Here is a 17421-nt window from a genome sequence, read left to right as displayed (position 1 = left end):
GACGAGGAGAGCGGGGGGAGGAATGATGATAATCACAGAGTAGCTCCCACTGCTGAGCGCTAGCGCTCCGCGGCTAACTGCTCGGTGTTTTATGCGCACTATTGAACGTATGAGCTTGGCGGTGCGTGAGCATCCATTTTACAGACCGGGAAGCTGAGGCAGAGAGAGGTGAAGTCACTTGCCGTAAGGCAAGTACAGGGCCAGGATTCGAACCCAGGCTGCCTGCCTCAAGCACTGGAGCTGGGAACTCCTCTGTTATACCGCTCTCCTGGGAATCGGCTCTGTGGCAGGCCACTCCCCGCTCTGGGCCTCTCCTCCTCTGTGGGAGCAGAGGCTGGGTCAAACTAGCAGATGGCAACCGTCTTCTGAGTGATCAGAATCACACACCCTTGGCCTTTGCCACACCCCTGCAGGGTGGCCTGCTGGAGGAGGTGGAGGCTGTCTCCCACCCCACTGGTGCTGGGTTGGCCACGTGACTTGCTTTGACCAATGGCACGGTTAGGACCCCCCCTCCCCGTGAGAAATGGGTGTGGGTGGTTTGGCTTGGCCTCCTTCATGCCTGTCATCTGGCACGAGAACAATGTGGCCCTGAACAGCTGCCGGTCCCACAGCGAGGAGGCAAGCAGAGCAGACAGGGAGCTGGGGGCAAGCCCAGCAGAGCCACAGCTGACTCCCGGACCCCGCTGTGAGACATAAAAACCGTCGGGACGCTTGTTACGCAGCGCTGTCATAGCAGAACCTGACTTGAAAAGGTTAACGGTTTTTCAGTTAAAACATGGAGCTGGAGACTAAATCCCATCCTATCTCCACGCTGACTGCTTCTAGTTTTTGGATCTCCGGGCTCCCCACATGGGAGAGAAGAGCCACGCCGCCACGTCCCTGACGGCACTTGGCTCCTGTGACGTGGGGGTCCTGCCCCATAGTCTCTAATGGCGTCTGGGGCCTGGCTTTCCGGGACTTTAGCATCTACATCATGCTCAGGCCTGGGTTTTAGTAACGGCAAACACTGCTCGAAGAAAATGCTTCTGTAGGACCATAGTTGGGTTTTGCTCCAGAAAAAACAAGAGTAAAAAAATTCTAATTACAAACATCTTAGCTATATTTGTGTGTTATTTATATTGTATGTATTTTTTTGTGTGATATAAGGATTAAAAACCCAGTTCCCTCACACATACAAAAACCCAAACAAACCCGAACGTTACTAATTTGCAATTACTACTCTCTTATCTCACCAAAGCTCTGAGCCTAAGGCTCGTCCTGGTTGTTCACAAGGGAGAGGACAAGTGTCAGGGAGGTGAGAAAGCAGGATAGCACTAAATGGAGACTCTCTCCCAGAAAGAGAATTCAAAAAACAATACTTTTCTCTCTATGTGGTTCAGGATTAAAACCCCTAAATTAAAACCCCTTTATGTACCCAGCTGTGGTGGAAACTGTTTTCCTCCTCTTCCTTAGTCATAGAATTCCATGAGTTCCACCTGTGCTCGCAGTCACTTAGCTACGGACTACATTTCCCAGCCTCCCTTGCAACTAGCTGCGGCTACAGGGCTGAGGTGAGCAGAAGTAACTTGCACCCCTTCGGAGTCTCGGCTTTAAAATATTGGACTGGTGTTACACCTTCCTCCTTCCCACCTTTCCATAAGCTGGAAAGCCGACGTGGCAGGACCCCAATCTGAATGCACAGGAGGATAAACCCGTAGGAGATGGTGGAAAATAAAATGGGAGGAACCTGGGTTCCTGGGCGAGCCCAAGGAGGGGGCGGCCCCAGCAGCCCGGATCGCTCCCCCTGGTCTGTTGACACAGGAGAGAGAAATAAGCTTCGACTCCCACATAAGCCCTTGCGTTTGGGCGGTTTGATACAACAGCTTTGCAGTCCTCGTAACTATTGGAAAACTGCTCCCAACCAGTTTCCCTAGGAGCAAAGCCCAAAGGAAGTGGGCTTTCCGGGATGTCCTGGGGATCGGAGTCACGCCCTCGGACCCTTGGACGAGTTCTTGAACATCCCGAGTGCCGTCTCCCTCCGCCTCGCCCGCCACGCCCCTCCCCGCGCCGCCCGAGCTCTGGGCGCCCCTCACCTGTCTTGGTTGCGCTGTAGATGTTCTCGATGGGAAACACGGAGCCCAGGCCGTACAGCAGCACTTTGGCCAGCGCGGGAATGAGCTGAGTGGTGGTGACCAGCACGTTGACGCAGTTGGGTCTGAGGACAGAGGAGGCTGCAGAGCGGGGCCCCGCGGGACCCCAGGGCTGTGCCTCCTCCCCCTGTGGCGTGAGCCCCGGTGTGGGTGTGGGGAGCATTCGGGTGGGGCTGGGAGGCTCTGGCTAGGGCATCCTCAGGGAAGGACGGCCCCGAGGGTTCTCAGCTGTCCTTTTAAGCCTGAAAGCTGCCTGCCATGTTGAAATACAAGACGGTGTAATACTTTCTTATTTAAAAAGCAAATGTATATTACAAGGGCCACACACTGAAGTGACTGCTGGGGCCTGGCAGTCACGGAGCTGAGTGACAGGGACCAAGCAGGACAACAGGGAGGTGGGGGGCTGGGGTGCACCAAAGGCACAAGCCAGCTCTGACATTTTGAGAGGACCCAGAAAGCTGGGGCGATGGATTAGCTTTCCTCGTCTTTTTGGCACAAAGCGCGCATCCCACGAAACAGCCAGGATTGGACGGCAGCTCAGGGGCCGCCACTCCATAACTCCTCACCGGCTGGGCCACCGGATTTCTGACGCTGGTGAAGGGGGGTAATTTCCTGTCTGGCCCAGATAGCCTTACTCAAGAGCATGAGGCAACTTACTGGGAGGCCTGGGATGAAGCTGGACCCTCCTCACCTTGCCTCACTAGGGACCCACTAGAGAGGGTCGGTGACATCCTATAAAGTGGTTTTGGGGCAGCGGCGCTGTGACTGCTGGGTGGACGGGATAAGACGGACCGATGTGTGAAGGTCTTTAGCTCTGCGGGGCCCTGATAAGTCACTGCGGCTGTGTGTTTGCTCAGCCATGGTGTCTGGTGCTTCGCACACCTCAGCCTGGCCCAATGTCTGGAGAGTGTGCCGAGTGAGAATCTGGGGTGTCCCACACTCCTGAGTGTGGAAATGGAGGGGCCAGCACCCTCGAATGGGAGAGAGTTCGGTGGTGCCAAGGCAGGGAGGGCTCCCACTTACCGGGAATTGATGAGGTTCAGTGCCTTCAGGGAGTGGGTCAGCCAGAGGTCGGTCAGGGCTTCCAGCTCGGCCCTGAGCTGCAGCCAGGTCTCCCTTTTGGGAGCGCCTATCAAGCCTGCAGACACGGGACATCACGATGCGGAAGCTGTCATTTTAGGAAGGTCTGGGGGGGAGCCTAGTGACCTTGAGGTTTCAAATCAGATGACATCCAAGGTCAACTTCGATCCAGTAATCTTACTCTTATTTTGGGATTGATTGAATGGTCAATTAAGCCATTTGATGATTGGTGCACCTATCCACCCATCATCCCTCCATCCATCCCTCCATCCATCTACCACCCATCCACCCATCATCCATCCATCCATCTACTGCCCATCCATCCCCATCCACCCATCATCCATCTATCACCCATCCATTGATCCCTCCATCCCACACCACATTCAGAAGGGCCTTCTGCATGGCCAGAATTGTGACAGGCACTAAACATACAGACATAAACAAACATCCTGATTACACTGCTTACTCTGTTACCATGGAGACAAAAATTAATAAAATAAAAAATAACAGTGACTAACATTCACTGAGTGCTTCCTGCAGGGAAGACCCTGCTTTTAATGTGACATTTCATTGTATTCTCCAGGTGCCTTGGAGCGGGCACTCTTTTTATTCCTTTTGTTAACAGTGAGATGTAAGCGACCCGTCACATTGGGTCCGTCAGGGGGAGAAATGGGCTTTGTGACTTGCTCACAGCAGACAGGAAACGGTGGCGACGGGTCCGGCACCCAGGCCGCCGACCTCCAGAGCCCACTTCAGCTGTGTCTCAACCTGACTGTCACCTCTCAGCCATCAGTGCCCGTAAGGCAAAGTTCAGACTCAATGGCCCGTGACCTTGCCCCTGCTCATTGCCGATTTCATCTCCTGGCACTGCCCGGGTGTCCGTTCCAGCCCTGGTGGCCTCCTCTTTGTCCCTTGAAGCACCAACTATGTTCCTGCCTCAGGACCTTTGCACGTCCCCTTCCCTAACCGGAACCGCTCTGCGTGTCTTACCTCCCCCTTCCGGCCTTGCTAAATGCTTCAGGCTCATCATAAATGTCGTTTATTCTGGAAGGCCTGTCCTGGCCAGCGCCTTCTGTTTTACAGTCTCCCGACACACTGCACCTCTCCTTCCTAGCGTGTCTCCCCACTGCCGTTCAAAGTGTACCCGCGTGACAACATCTCCTGTGTCTGCCTCGGCCGCTAGACTGCTGGCTCTGTGCAGGCGGGGACCAGGGCGCCCCGTGCACCACCGAGGCGGCAGCCTCCGGTGCAGAGGCTCGCACGGGGCTGCCACGAGTCCGTGTGCTTGGGAGAAGGAATGAAGGCGCGGGGCGGAGTGCTGCCTGGTGCCTCGGCTGCTCCGACACCGCGGTCTCCGCACAGAAGACCCCAGCTGTCCCAACCCCTCCCTGTGGCCCGTGGGCCCTGTGCCGCCTGGAGCTGCCTTTTCTCTCGGCCCCTCCCGTCCGACAGGCCCTTATCTTCCTGAAAAGCCTCGAGCTCCTCTGTTCTCTGGGCTTTTCATTCGCCATTGGTGGTGGACTCTGCTAGTTGCCTTCCACTGCCCATGTTTCTCTTTAATAATGAATGCAACAGGACTATAAACAATCTCATTAGTAGTAAGAGATGCGATTGTCAGCTAAGTACATGGCCCCCAGGCTAAAAGGCTACATTCCTCAGTCTCCACCTCAGTCCTCACCAGGCTAGTTCTGGGGTCCAGAGACAGCTGAGGCGCGGAGGTAGGGGGGGGAACCGCCCACTGGCACCCTGCCAGCCCTGAGCTCCCCGCCTGTCGACACATGGGGTAATTTCCCCTCGGTTTATGGGAAAGCAAAGCGGCCTGGCTGAAGCCCCGGGTATTTCCTGGGGCTTAACCTGGATGGGGAGCAGATGGCCTCGGCCAGCGGGCTGCAGCCCCCTCTCCTCTGCCCCCGCACACCTGCTCCCGGCTTGCTCCGTGCAGGGCGGGCGAGCCAGCGGGCTGCCCCCGAAGCTCTCTGCTTCCCTCCTGTAGCCCACGGGCTTGGGTGCGAGAGGCCATGGAGTGTGATTAAGACACGGTGGGGGTTGTCATCTTGGGCAAGACGCTTCCTCACTCCTCAGCTCCCTCCCCCTCAAAGGGTCTAGGGTGCTGAAACACCCCTGCCTTCTGCCAGGGGACATCACGAGGGTTGCTCCGAGTGAGCAGATGTCTGTCACCCTGTCAGAACGTGCCTGGCACGGAGCAGGTGTGACTCGAGTGGCAGCGGCCCTCCTTGGTGGACGTCCCTTGGCCCGAGGTGCCCCCGAGCAGCGGCAGACCCGTGTGACCGGGGGTGGCCCCTCCCCGGCCCACTCACCGCCCACGTTGTTCTTGTAGGTGTTGTACATCTCCTTGACGCGCCGGTAGCGGAAGGCCAGCTTCCTCATCCAGTCCACACCGCCGTGCACGCCGGGGCCCAGGCACAGGTTGGCTCCTGGGGCCGCACTGTGGAAGCCGTCGGTGGAGAAGTTGTACGTGCTGGGGAGGGGGAGGGGGAGAGACAGTGTTAATGTGGGGGTGGGAGGCTCTTCACCGGGAGACCCAGGCCCCATGGGACCGACCCCTGGACTGTGCGAGACAGCTGTGGGCGTGTGCGTTCCGGGGGGGTGGGACCACGGCTTCCGTCAGCTTCCTGAAGGTGGGGGGCATCTGGGGCTCCTGCCGAGTGGGCGCCCACGTTCCCTTCTCTTGGTGTGGAATAGTGTCTGTTCTCTTTTCTGGGGGGTCTGTCCCTATGTGCTGTGAGCAGCGGCCACATGAGGGAAAGTGCTTCTCTCTTCCTTTGGAATTTGTGGATGGAACAGAATTCCAGAGGAAGGGTTGGGTCTGGGTCATCTTGGCAGCAGAGCCCAGAAGGAAACCTCGGTCACTGCTCCTGCTTTGATTCCCAAATCCGCCGGCTTCACCGCCTTCCTCAGGCCCACCTGCTGACCCTTCCTTCCCTGCCCTGCGGGCACCTCCATATCTTGCTACAGAGATCCCCTGTTTTAACTTTTTTATTTGTTACATGAGGCAGAGTCGATTGCTGGTGCTTTGCAGGTGCAGCCCTCGGCCGCAGTGCGGCACGCTGGGCCGAGAAGTCCCACGGGTGTGTGCAGAGACTGGGGACGCACCGAGGCAGGGTGTCCCACGGGACGGACAAGCAGGGCGGCAGCTGGGAGCCGGAGGGGGAGTGGGGGCGAGTCCCCACCTACAGCGGCCCGAGTGTGCACAGGGAAACCCCAGCTCTGTGGAGAACACCACTTTCTCTCCCCTAGCAGAAGCCTTGGTAGGCCTGCAAAATCACACGAATATCGCTTAGGCTTTAACGTCGAAGGAAACGCCAGAGCTGCGTGTACAGTATGAGCAGATGCTTCTAAGACAAATACAAAAGTCTCTTCGGAGAGGAAGAGCCCGGAAGGAAACGCGTCAATGTGGTCCCCTGGGCGTCTCTGGGAGTGGGTTTGGCTGCCTTTTTTCTCTTTGTGCTATTTTGCTCTCTCTGGATTTTCTGAATTTAAGAGTGAAAAAAGAAAGGCATTTAATTTTTTTAATGGTCTCAACGTTTATTTTGATTTTAAGAGTCTATATATATATATATATATTTCTTTTTTAAATATATTTTTTCATTATGCTATTACAGTTGTCCCATTTTCCCCCTTCACTCCCCTCCCCCCTGCCCACCCCCTCCCACCCACATTCCCCCCCTTTAGTTCATGTCCATGTGTCATAAGTTCTTTCGCTTCTACATTTCCCACACCATCCCTGCCCTCCCCCTATTTTCTACCTATTGTCCATGCTACTTATTCTTCGTACCTTTTCCCCCTCTCCTCCTCCCACTCCCCTGTTGCTAACCCTCCACGTGATCTCCATTTCTGTGGTTCCGCTCCTGTTCTAGTTGTTTGCTTAGTTTGCTTTTGTTTTAGGTGTGGTTGTTCCTAACTGTGAGTTTGATGTCTTTTTTTACTGTTCATATTTTTTATCTTCTTTTTCTTAGATAAGTCCCTTTAACATTTCATAAAATAAGGGCTTGGTGATGATGAACTCCTTTAACTTGACTTTATCTGAGAAGCACTTTATCTGCCCTTCCATTCTAAATGAAAGCTTTGCTGGATAGAGCAATCTTGGATGTAGGTCCTTGCCTTTCATGACTTGGAATACTTCTTTCCAGCCCCTTCTTGCCTGCAAGGTCTCTTTTGAGAAATCAGCTGACAGTCTGATGGGAACTCCTTTGTAGGTGACTGTCTCCTTATCTCTTGCTGCTTCGAGGATTCTCTTCTTCATTTTAATCTTGGGTAATTATGATGTGCCTTGGTGTGTTCCTCCTTGGGTCCAACTTCTTTGGGACTCTCTGAGCTTCCTGGACTTCCTGGAAGTCTATTTCCTTTGCCAGATTAGGGTAGTTCTCCTTTATTATATGTTCAAATAAGTCTTCCACTTGTTGCTCTTCCTCTTCTTCTGGTACCCCTATAATTCGGATGTTGGAATGTTTAAAGATGTCCTGGAGGTTCCTAAGCCTCTCTTCATTTTTTTGAATTCTTATTTCTCCATTCTTTTCTGTGTGGTTGTTTCTTTCTTCCTTCTGGTCCACTCCATTGATGTGAGACCCAGTTTTCTTCTCATCACTGTTGGTTCCCTGTGCATTTTCCTTCGTTTCATTATCGTAGCCTTCATTTTTTCATCTAATTTGTGACCAAATTCAACCAATTCTATGAGCATCGTGATCACCAGTGCTTTCAAATGTGCGTCTGATAGGTTGGCTATCTCTCGGTGGCTTAAAAGTATTGGTTTTGAGGCTTTCATTTGTCCTTCTGTTTGAGCCACTTTTTTTTTTGGTCTGGTCGCACGTGTTACATATTAAGGGTGGAGCCTTAGGTGTTCACCAGGGCGGGGCACCTCAGTTGCTGGGTTGTGATGCTGTATGTGGGGGCAGGGTCCAAGAGGGAACAATGGCGCTCCCTCCATTCTCCGTTGCACCTCAGTCCCTTCTGCCACTTTCCCCAAGCAAACTGGGCCTCTCTGGTGCCAATTCCTGTGTGGGTGGGCTTGTGCACCCCGTGGGACTTTCCAAGGATCTCTCCTGTGAGGCTGGGAGTCTCTCCCTATGCCTCAATCCCCACAGGTGTTTTCAATCAGTGCCCCAAGGCTCTATTTCCCAGCGCTGGGATCCTGGGTTGCGAGCAGTGCCTTGCTTCACAATCGCCGCCTTGGTAGGTCTGCTGGTTACCACCCCTCGGCCAGGGTCTGCCAGCTGCCACTTGCATGCCCAGGGTTCACCTGCTGTGGTCTTGTGTGCCTGGGATGCCTTACACCCCCAGTCCCATGCTCTTTGTGCTGTGACCTCTCTCTGCACAGGTGCCTGATTCTGCCCCTCCTACCGGTCTGGATGAATGTGTCTATTTTAACTCCTTGGCTGTCCGACTCCCATACAGTTCAATTTTCTGTCAGTTCTGGTTATTATTCTGTTTCTAAACTGTTGTCCCTATGTTGGTTGTGCGAGGAGGCACAGTGTGTCTACCTATGCCTCCATCTTGGCCGGAAGTCTGCATCGTGAATTCTTGAATGAAGGAGCCAAACAGCTCAGCCTGAGACAGGGTTCAGAGGAGCAATCCCCTATATTCCAAGCCATCCAGCTGCAGGGGGAACTTTAAAAAACGGACATCCCTAACCACCAACATCACTGATGCATGCATGGGAAAAAGAAAAAAAAAACCCCAAACTGGAACTGTGGCTGCTCATGCCTTGAAAGGGGGAGGGGTTCCCAGTGCTTACTTCATGGAAAGGACAGTTAACCTTGACCTCGGGGTTTATTTGCTCCATAAATTGAGATGTGCCGGCTGGCACTGGAGCCTTGCTCCTTGCCAGTCTCTGTGGCAGAGGGATTTTCTGAAGGGCTGATTGAAACGAAGCAGCCGTCTTCCCACCTATGACTTCTAGTCATAGAAGCGCCGGGCTTTGAGAAGACGTGCCGGGCTCGGGCACAGAGAGTTTGGTGTCTTTTTCTAGAGGGGCTGGAAGACGCACACTTGGGAAGGGAACCCTGAGTGAAGTTATTACTGGCCCCACAGGCACAACATTATTTGGTCTAATAATATTATTGACGGGCCTACAGGCATTGAATTGTGATAACTTGGGAACAGCACAGATGAACTATGGTTCTGTTTTTATAAAGTTCCCAAGAGGTGGAAAGGGGCAGGTGTGGAAGATTCTAGCTACATTCTCCTGAAAGCTGTCTCCTCTTGAGTGCTTGGGTACCCGATTTCTAGAATTCATGTCCTGGGAGTGTTTTTCCCCAGAAACCAGACAGACATACCACTTACTCATTCAAGACATATTTTTTGAATAGCAACCATGTGAACTTTTATATTAAATAATATTACGTATGTGAATGAGTGCAATCAAACCTTTGAAGAATGTATATCAAACTCTTATTGGCCGTATTCCGAGAGGCAAGCCAGGAGCAGCTGACTTTTTTATAGGATGCACGTATTACTTGAGTAAAGATGGGAAAAACAACAGAGATGACCATAAATGAGGTCACAGCGAATTTGTAGGAATCTCAGCAACAATGACTTGAGCGGATGAGGAAGAGGCTGCAGGGTGGGGGGCGTGGTTTCCGAGCTCCGAGAAACACGTGTTTCTCGGAGCTCGGAAACCACGCCCCTGTTTCTCGGAGCTCGGAAACCACGCCCCCTAGTTCTGGCTGCGGGCAGGCGGGGCTCATCCAGCTAACCAGCTCGCCCCTCCCCTCCGCTTCCTCGTGAAAGGCCAGCGCCATAACCAACCCAAAGGGGCATACTGGACTCCCCCCTCCCCGCTCCTACCTTAAATCTTGGCCATTGTCATCGGATGAGACGTCGTCGACGTGGATCTGGTCACAGTCCTACGGAGGATTTGGCAAGAAGAGAAAAGGAGGGAGAGGTATGGCTGGTTAGTCAGTCCCGCCTTTAAGAGGGGGTTTCATGAATGAGGGCTAGAGTGAGCGCCGGACTGGGAGTCAGAGCCTTGGATTAAAGTCTGAACTTTGCCACTAAAGGTCAGTGACCCTGGGGGAAGCACTAGCCCCTTTTAGGCATACCATGGGGGCATCCCCTTCGACCGCCAGTTACACCAGGACACACGGCGGAGACCTTTAGTCCCAGCTGCACCCCCTTTGTCAGGAATGCTCTTCCGCCTTCGCCTGCTTAGTGCCCCTTGCAGTCTCTGGGCATTGGCTGTGGACATACCCCCTTCCTGAGACCCTCTGTGTCCCACGGTCTGTGACCATCACTTATGGGGCACTTGCTCCGTGCCAGGTACGCCCCCAAGGACGTGCCCTTCTGTGGGCTCTGATGACATGGTGCTTGCCGCCAGCTGCCAAGTCTCTCAGTTCCCTTTGGGGACACACCTTTTCACATGGGAGTTAGGACCACAGGGAGGCGGACAACAGAGGTGGGCACGTGACCCAGACTCAACCAATCAGAGGGACCCGGCATCCCTCTGGTCAAGGGGATTGCTTCAGGGTGAGAGCATGCGGTCCAAGCTGGACCCAGTGGGAAGCAGGCCTGGGACTAGGCCTGGGACTTCTGGGAAAGGGGCACTCTCTGGGAGCTGGGGAGTTTGGTCCCCGGGTTCGGCTGGAACTAAAACCAGGCCACGGTGACCCTGGCCGGCTGAACACAGATGTCCACGTCCTGATCCCTGGAAACTTATGTGGCAAAAGGGACTTGGCCGATGTGCTTCAGTTAAAGGTTGTGAGATGGGGAGGTTTTCCTGGGTGCTCCAGGTGGCCCCAAATGTAATGACAAGGGTCCTGTAAATAACAGGCAGAGGGCTATTTGATGACAGAGGATAAGGACGTCGGAGTGATGCGCTTTGAAGGCAGGGGCGGAGGCCACAAGCCAGGAAGTACAAGGAGCAGGGCAGTCAGAGGACAGATGGGGGCCCGTCAGAGCCTCCAGAAGGAGCCAGTCCCCCAACACCTGGAGGAAGGGAAACTGAATTCGGACTGCCAGCTTCCAGAAGGTAAGAGAATACACTTGTGTTGGTGCAAGCCACGAGTGTGCGGTGACCTGTTGGAGCGCGGCTACAAGAAACTGACCCCGGGACTGTTCGGTTTCAGCTGGAGGGGTTGGGTTTCTGTCACTCTGCAACCAGGAGCTAAGGGTGATACTGCACACCCCACAGGAGCTGCATGCAGCACACACCAGTCCTGTGGCCTCTGTCTCCATCAGGCAGGACGTTTGGGGGTGCGGATATGGCAAACACAATGAGTGTGCCGTGCCCCAGCGGGAGCTCGGACCCGGGATCTGACCGCCTGGGTCTAGATCCAGCTGTGTGACCCCGGGCAAACGGCATCACCACTCAGAGGTCGGCTGGGACATGGAGATAGTGAGGGAACCTTTTTCACAGAGCGGAGGTGAGGAAGGGGAGATGTTGCATTGTAAGCATTTAGCACCGTGCTTGGCATACAGTAGGTGCTACATAAATGTGTTTTTATTACTGCAAGGAACACGGGGAATGCTACATGGCGATCCCAGTTGAGAAACTCTTTGGAGAGTGCTGGAAGAAACTGGGGGCAGGGCACTGCGTGACCACCCTCGAGCCAGCAGATAACTGCCTTACGCCTAAACCTCTTCTGCTCATCGGTTCCTATCTCCACTCCTTCCATATTTCCAGCCTCTGTCACCGATGCGTGGTGGTCTCGGGTGTAATCTATCACCCCCTCCCCAAAGCAGCTGAGCTCTAGACGGTGCACCCCAGGCTTAAAAAAATCTTACAGTCACGTTAATATTGTAGCAATTAGCCACATGTGGTTACCTACAGTTTGAGTTCAATGAATTAAAATGAAATAGACTTCAAAAGTCAGTTCCTTAATCTGATTTTAAGTGCTCACTAGCCACCTGGAGCCAGTGGCTCCCGCACTGTGTGGTGTGAGTATTTCCACCATCACAGAAACTTCTGCTGGGATATTGAGCGACAGAGAAACGAGGCTGACGGTTTCTCTTCTGGGCTAAGTAAGGTCAGTTACGGAAGAGCTTGCAAGCTGGCCTGGAGACCTGGTGTGTTTAGCCACACTGTGCCTAGCATTTTTTTTTTAAACAATACCCAGTGTGTAAACCCAAGGAGTCTCTCCCCCTCCCCAGAGTTTCAGCTACTTTGAGGATTCACACGCCCTGGCAATGCAGGGCTTGCATTCCTGGATTCCGACAAGCGCTGGCGGGGACTTCCGTTTTCGGTGGCCCACAGTGTCTACTGGGCTGTTGTCCTCTTCCGTCTCCTGGTCACTTGGCCCCCGTGGGCACCCGAGTTTGAGACCTCTGCTCCACAGCCACCCTACAGAGGTGGGGGGGCCTTAGGGACAGCACTGCCAGCATGTTCATGAAAACTGCATTTAAAAGCCCACACGGACCCCACAGGCCCAGCATGAAGAAAGCAACAGGGACTGCGGACCCCCCCAGCCCCCTGCTTTGTCTGAAGTCTGAAAACACACCCCTCTGCTCTCCAGCCCTTCCCTCGAGCTGCTCCGAAGCTGCTCTGGGGGTCACTCGGGCTCAGGACCCCCGGCAGGGTCCCTCGTCCTTTCCCTGATGTCACCGGAAAGGTATGTGGGAGGCTCTGGTGTTCTCATTTGCGAGGGGATTGTCGGGGGCGCTAGAGTGTGACAACAGTAGCGATCACATTTCGGACTCAGTGAAACACCGTGGCAGGCAGCGAGACGCTACCTCATACCCCACCAGCTGACCTGGATCGAGTTACCTGCCAGGCGACCCTGAGGGGAGGGGGGTGATGCTCAGACGGACGCAAGGACAGTGCTGAGCTCTTGGGGGGGCGGATCCCACGCCTCTCAGCTCTGCGGCATGGGGGGCAGACCCCTAAGGCCCAGGACACCAGCTTTTGCACAGCCCAGGGTGCCGAGGGCCTCCCTGGGCCAAAGGGGGATGATCGGGGTGGGGGCTCTGAGCGGGAGCAGCTGGCCAAGACAAAGGGAGGGCCCTGCAGGCTCGACATGGGGTCATGGGTGGGGTACAGCCCAATCCTGGCCTCCAGGAATTGACACCTTCTGACTCAGAGACGCCCACCAAGAACTGGGAAACCCCCGAAGGTCCCTGGAGCGGATCACAGCTCCATGAAGTAACGGGATAACCATTCGGTGCAACCCTACCCCGCAGCTCAGGAGAATAAAGTGGATTTTCGTGTTAGCACATGGAGTTGGTTCCAAGACGCCCTGCAGTGTGAAAAAGGCGGGCGGGGGAATGTGACCGCGCTCTGGAGCGGGACCTACCGCAGAGGGGGCCGGAGGGTTCAGCGGACCACACGGGGAAAGCCCTTCGGAAAGGGCCTCTCCCGCAGCACACGTCACGTCCACGTTTGGGAAAGTCACGGCCGTTATTGCTAGTCTGCATGCTAGAGGCCCGACCTCCGTGCCCGGTACAGTCACGGTCAAATTAACTCTGGGTCACCGCGGGGAGGGGCTCACGGGTGTTCAGCGTGCTGCTGGGGCCATCGGGGCAGACAAGTCCGGGTTCACACGCCCGAGACCGTGCACTTGGCGTTCAAATGCCCCACCCTGGGCTCCAGGCCTTGCCTTGCCGTTTTCTAGCTGTGTGATCTTGGGCGACTTGTTTAATACCTTTGAATCGTTTTTTTTAATAAACTTTTAATTTTAGACTAGTTTTAGACTGACAGAAAGGTTGCAAAGCATAGACAGTTCCCAGGTACCCGAGTCCATTCCCCTCACTGTTACCGTCTTACATTCGGTTGGAGACTGTTGCAGCTCATACGTAAATGCCACTATGTCACTAGTTACCAAGGTCAGTTCTTTTTTGTTCAGATTTCCTTAGTTTTCCATGAAGGTCTTGTGTTTCTCCTCTAGGATCCTATCCAGGGCACCCCATTCCACTGTGTCGTCTTGTTTCTTTAGGTTCCTCTGAGCGGTGACAGTGTCTCCGACTTCCCTCGGCTTTGATGACGATGCCAGGGAGGACCAGCGAGGCATTTTGTAGAATGTCTCTCTGCCGGGGTTTGTCTGGTGTTTTCTCACGGCTGGACTGGGGTGACGGGTTTTTTGGGGGGAAGGTCACAGCCATTCTCATCACTGCACATCAAGGGCATGTGTTATCAACACGACCTATCGCTGCTGACAGTGACCTTGATCCCCTGGCTCAGGCAGTGTTCGTCGGGTGTCTGTACTGTCCAGTTCCTCTCCCCCGCCTTCCCATAGTCTACACTTTGGAAGGAAGTCTCTATGCCAAGTTCACAATTCAGGGTGGAGCAGCTAAATAAATTATTTGGAATTTTTCTTTTTTTAGACACTATTTTATTTTATTTTTAGAGGGAAATGAAGGATGGAGAAAGAGAAGGTGAGAAACACCACTATGTGGTTGCCTCTCGAATGCCCCCTACTGGGGACCTGGCCCACAACCCAGGCATGTGCCCCCTGACTGGGAATCAAACCGGTGACCCTATGGTTTGCAGGCTGGCATTCAGTCCACTGAGCCACAGCAGCCAGGGCTGGAATTTTTCTATGTGGAAGGTATGTCTATTTTTCCACACCATGTTTATTGTGTGTCTTCCCTGCCCCAGCCCTAGAACCAGCCATTTCTTCAAGGAGCCCGGGTTCCTTGTACTGAAAAGTGGGTTAGAAACCGAGATCTGGGTGCTGGGTGTGCTTGGTGCTTCAGTAGTGTCATTGCTTCTCAGTCCTCTTGGCCACAGAGCCAGGTCTTCCAGTTTTGCTTTTTTAAAAAAAGTTATGAGCCCTGGCCAGTATGTCTCGGTTGGTTGGAGCATCGTCCCATGCACTGAAAGGTTGTGGGTTCAACTCCCCATCAGGGCACATACCTAGGTTGTGGGTTCACTCCCTGGTCCGGGAGTGCACCAGAGGTAACCCAGTGATGGCTCCCTCTCTCTCGGAAAATCAGTAAATGCACCCTCGGGTGAGGACTGAAGGAGAAGTTATGGAACATGGCAAGTGCATCCGCTTGCAGGTGGGCTACGGTGCACGTGAAAGGCCTGCCAGATGGTGCCGGCGATGGTCCCGGCCCGGCTGTCACCGGGGGGCTGCGTCTGCCGCTCAGACAGCGTCCACGTGCAACTGAGGGAAGAGGCACAGCACCGCAAGGAAGCTACCCGAGGGACCGCAGGGACGCCCCGCCTTTGATCGGTGATGACAGCGCTTTATCCACTTGAGGTGTGTGCTCAGAGTCCAGATTCAGTTTCGGGTGACACTGGTCTCACAGGATACGTGGGAGGACACCCCCTTTCCCTTCGCTCTGTCATTTGTGCTGGACGGGACTTGGCCTTCCCTTCCTCGTTTGGTGGGGCCCGTGTTTGGAACTCGCTGGACCTCGGGCCTCTTGCGGGGATGACATCCCATGACCGTTTCCATTCTCGTGGTCACTGGTTCATTCTATTTTTAATTTTCCCCTTGGGTTAATTTTGGCAATTTCGATCTTCCTGAAAAGTGTCTACTTCACCTAGGTTTTCAGATTCATTGGTATAATACTGTACATGGTATTCTCATAATTGAAAAATAAAAAGAATCTCCCCTGAATCTGTAGTGATGTCCACCTTTTCACTCTGGACGTTGGTTATCGATGGTCTCTTTTTCTGCTCTCTCTTTTCTCGTTCGTGCTTGCCCAAGGCTTAACGGCCTCCACAGTCCTTTCAGTGACCAGTTCTTACTAGTTTCCCTGTGCTTCTAACACATGCAGTGGAAGGCTGGACCTTCTGTCTGGATCACCCCTTACCTGCATCCCATGGTTTGGATACTCACGGTGCCCACTGCTGCTCGCTTCTGAACAGTAAGCTCAGTGACCCATATCTGTGGGAACCCATTCGAATGAAGCTGGTGACAGCCGGGGTTTCCCCAACCTGCCCTCCTGTGGTCCGATCCCATTCCTTTTTTTGTCCTTGGCTGCTTGGAGACCCGACTGCAGAAAGGAAATTGTTGACAAATTTGCTTTAGAAAAATGACTCTCGTCAGAGCCCAGATGGACTCCCTGGTCACTCCTCCTCCTTGGAGGCAAGTATATTTTCAAGCGAGATTGCTTAACGCGGCTTCTAGACTAGCCAGAGGGGCCTGCTCCCCGGGGGCGGGGGGGAAACTCGGGCTATCTTTCTTGCGTTGTCTAAATGTTTAACTTATCTGAAGAGCATTAAAGAGGCCGAGGGCCGCACTGCATTAATGGCCGGTTGGGCAGGGCGCCTTGGAGAGCAGCTTGGTGCTGACACGGTGAAATATTACTCTCCCTCCCAGCTCCCGCGGAACCGTAAATCAGGCCTGCCCGGATTCCAGCCACGTTTGAGTCCCTCCAGAAAGATCCTTCCCGGAGCTCTGGCAGCAGGCTGAGGCGCTCCCCCTCTGGACTGCCCGCCTGCCTGGCCACTCCTGAATCGGACCTGAGGTACCTCCCGCCGGAAACCTTTAGGCTGACCTTGTTTCTCACGAAGGACTCTTCTTTCGTGCACCCTGCCGACCCGGGCTCCTTCTCTGCCCCACACACAGGGTGTCTGTCCGCAGGCGTGAAGAAGAGATGTCTCAGCTTGGAAGTCAGCTTGGCCTGGGCTCAAATCTCCACACTAGCTCAGTGACCCTGGGAAGGGGGCCTCTTTGGGCCTCAGTTTCCTCATCTGTAAGATGGGGATTTAAAGAAGTCCCCCTCACTGGGTGGTTGGGAGGTCTCAGTGAGAAAATGTGAGTGCGGTGCCCGGCGTGGGGCCAGAGCCCTGTGCACGCCAGTGCCGGGCAGGGTGCCCCCGCTCCCCCGCTCTAGAACAGGGACACACACCGCCTGCAGGTTCTGTGAGGGTTGAACGGCCGTGCGCCGACAAGCCCTGGCGGGAGCACTCACCATGCAGCACCCGCCAGCTGCAGCCAGGGCTCTGTTTGCTACACATTCCCCGCCGGGCTCTCCCCTCAGTTCCAGCCTCAGTCCACGCCCTCGTTTCCAGAGATGCCTTCCGAGCCTTCATGTACGGCTTTGCCCGCCTTCAGGGTGGGGAGTGAGGGTGCCGTCGTGGTTCCCTGTGGTTTCGGTCGTTCTTTGTGCGACTTTTGTGTTGCATGTGCAACGCAAGGTGACAGCTAACCCACGGAGGAGTTTTCCGCCTTTTGTCTACCTTCCAGTTTCGCCCGGGGAACTGCCACACCCCTGGCCGCCAGAACTTGCTTGGCCACCTCTTCCAGGCTCCCCGGCCACTCCAGCACCCCCTGCTCGCTCTCTTCCTTTGCTCCCCTGGTCTGCGCTA

General features: G+C 54.4%; 1 protein-coding gene across 6 annotated transcripts in view; it reads right to left on the bottom strand.

Moving 5' to 3' along the window:
• EYA2 (EYA transcriptional coactivator and phosphatase 2) overlaps positions 1 to 17421 on the bottom strand; it is a 203312-nt gene that overhangs the window by 5236 nt on the left and 180655 nt on the right. For 5 of the 6 annotated variants that reach the window (XM_036009928.1, XM_028524136.2, XM_036009931.1 and 2 more), the window contains 4 exons: positions 10014 to 10072; positions 5528 to 5688; positions 3153 to 3267; positions 2073 to 2194 (listed from right to left, as the gene is read on the bottom strand). In XM_036009928.1, coding sequence (XP_035865821.1) covers positions 2073 to 2194; positions 3153 to 3267; positions 5528 to 5688; positions 10014 to 10072 — 457 coding nt within the window. Of the gene's footprint in view, positions 1 to 2072; positions 2195 to 2467; positions 2760 to 3152; positions 3268 to 5527; positions 5689 to 10013; positions 10073 to 17421 lie in introns of those variants that run through there. The other variant, XM_036009933.1, reaches the window with a different exon arrangement.

The sequence above is a fragment of the Phyllostomus discolor genome, chromosome 9, assembly GCF_004126475.2.
Source record: "Phyllostomus discolor isolate MPI-MPIP mPhyDis1 chromosome 9, mPhyDis1.pri.v3, whole genome shotgun sequence".
Taxonomy (NCBI): Eukaryota; Metazoa; Chordata; class Mammalia; order Chiroptera; family Phyllostomidae; genus Phyllostomus; species Phyllostomus discolor.
Note: the sequence above shows the minus strand (reverse complement) of the source record. Positions and strands in the feature narration are given on the sequence as shown.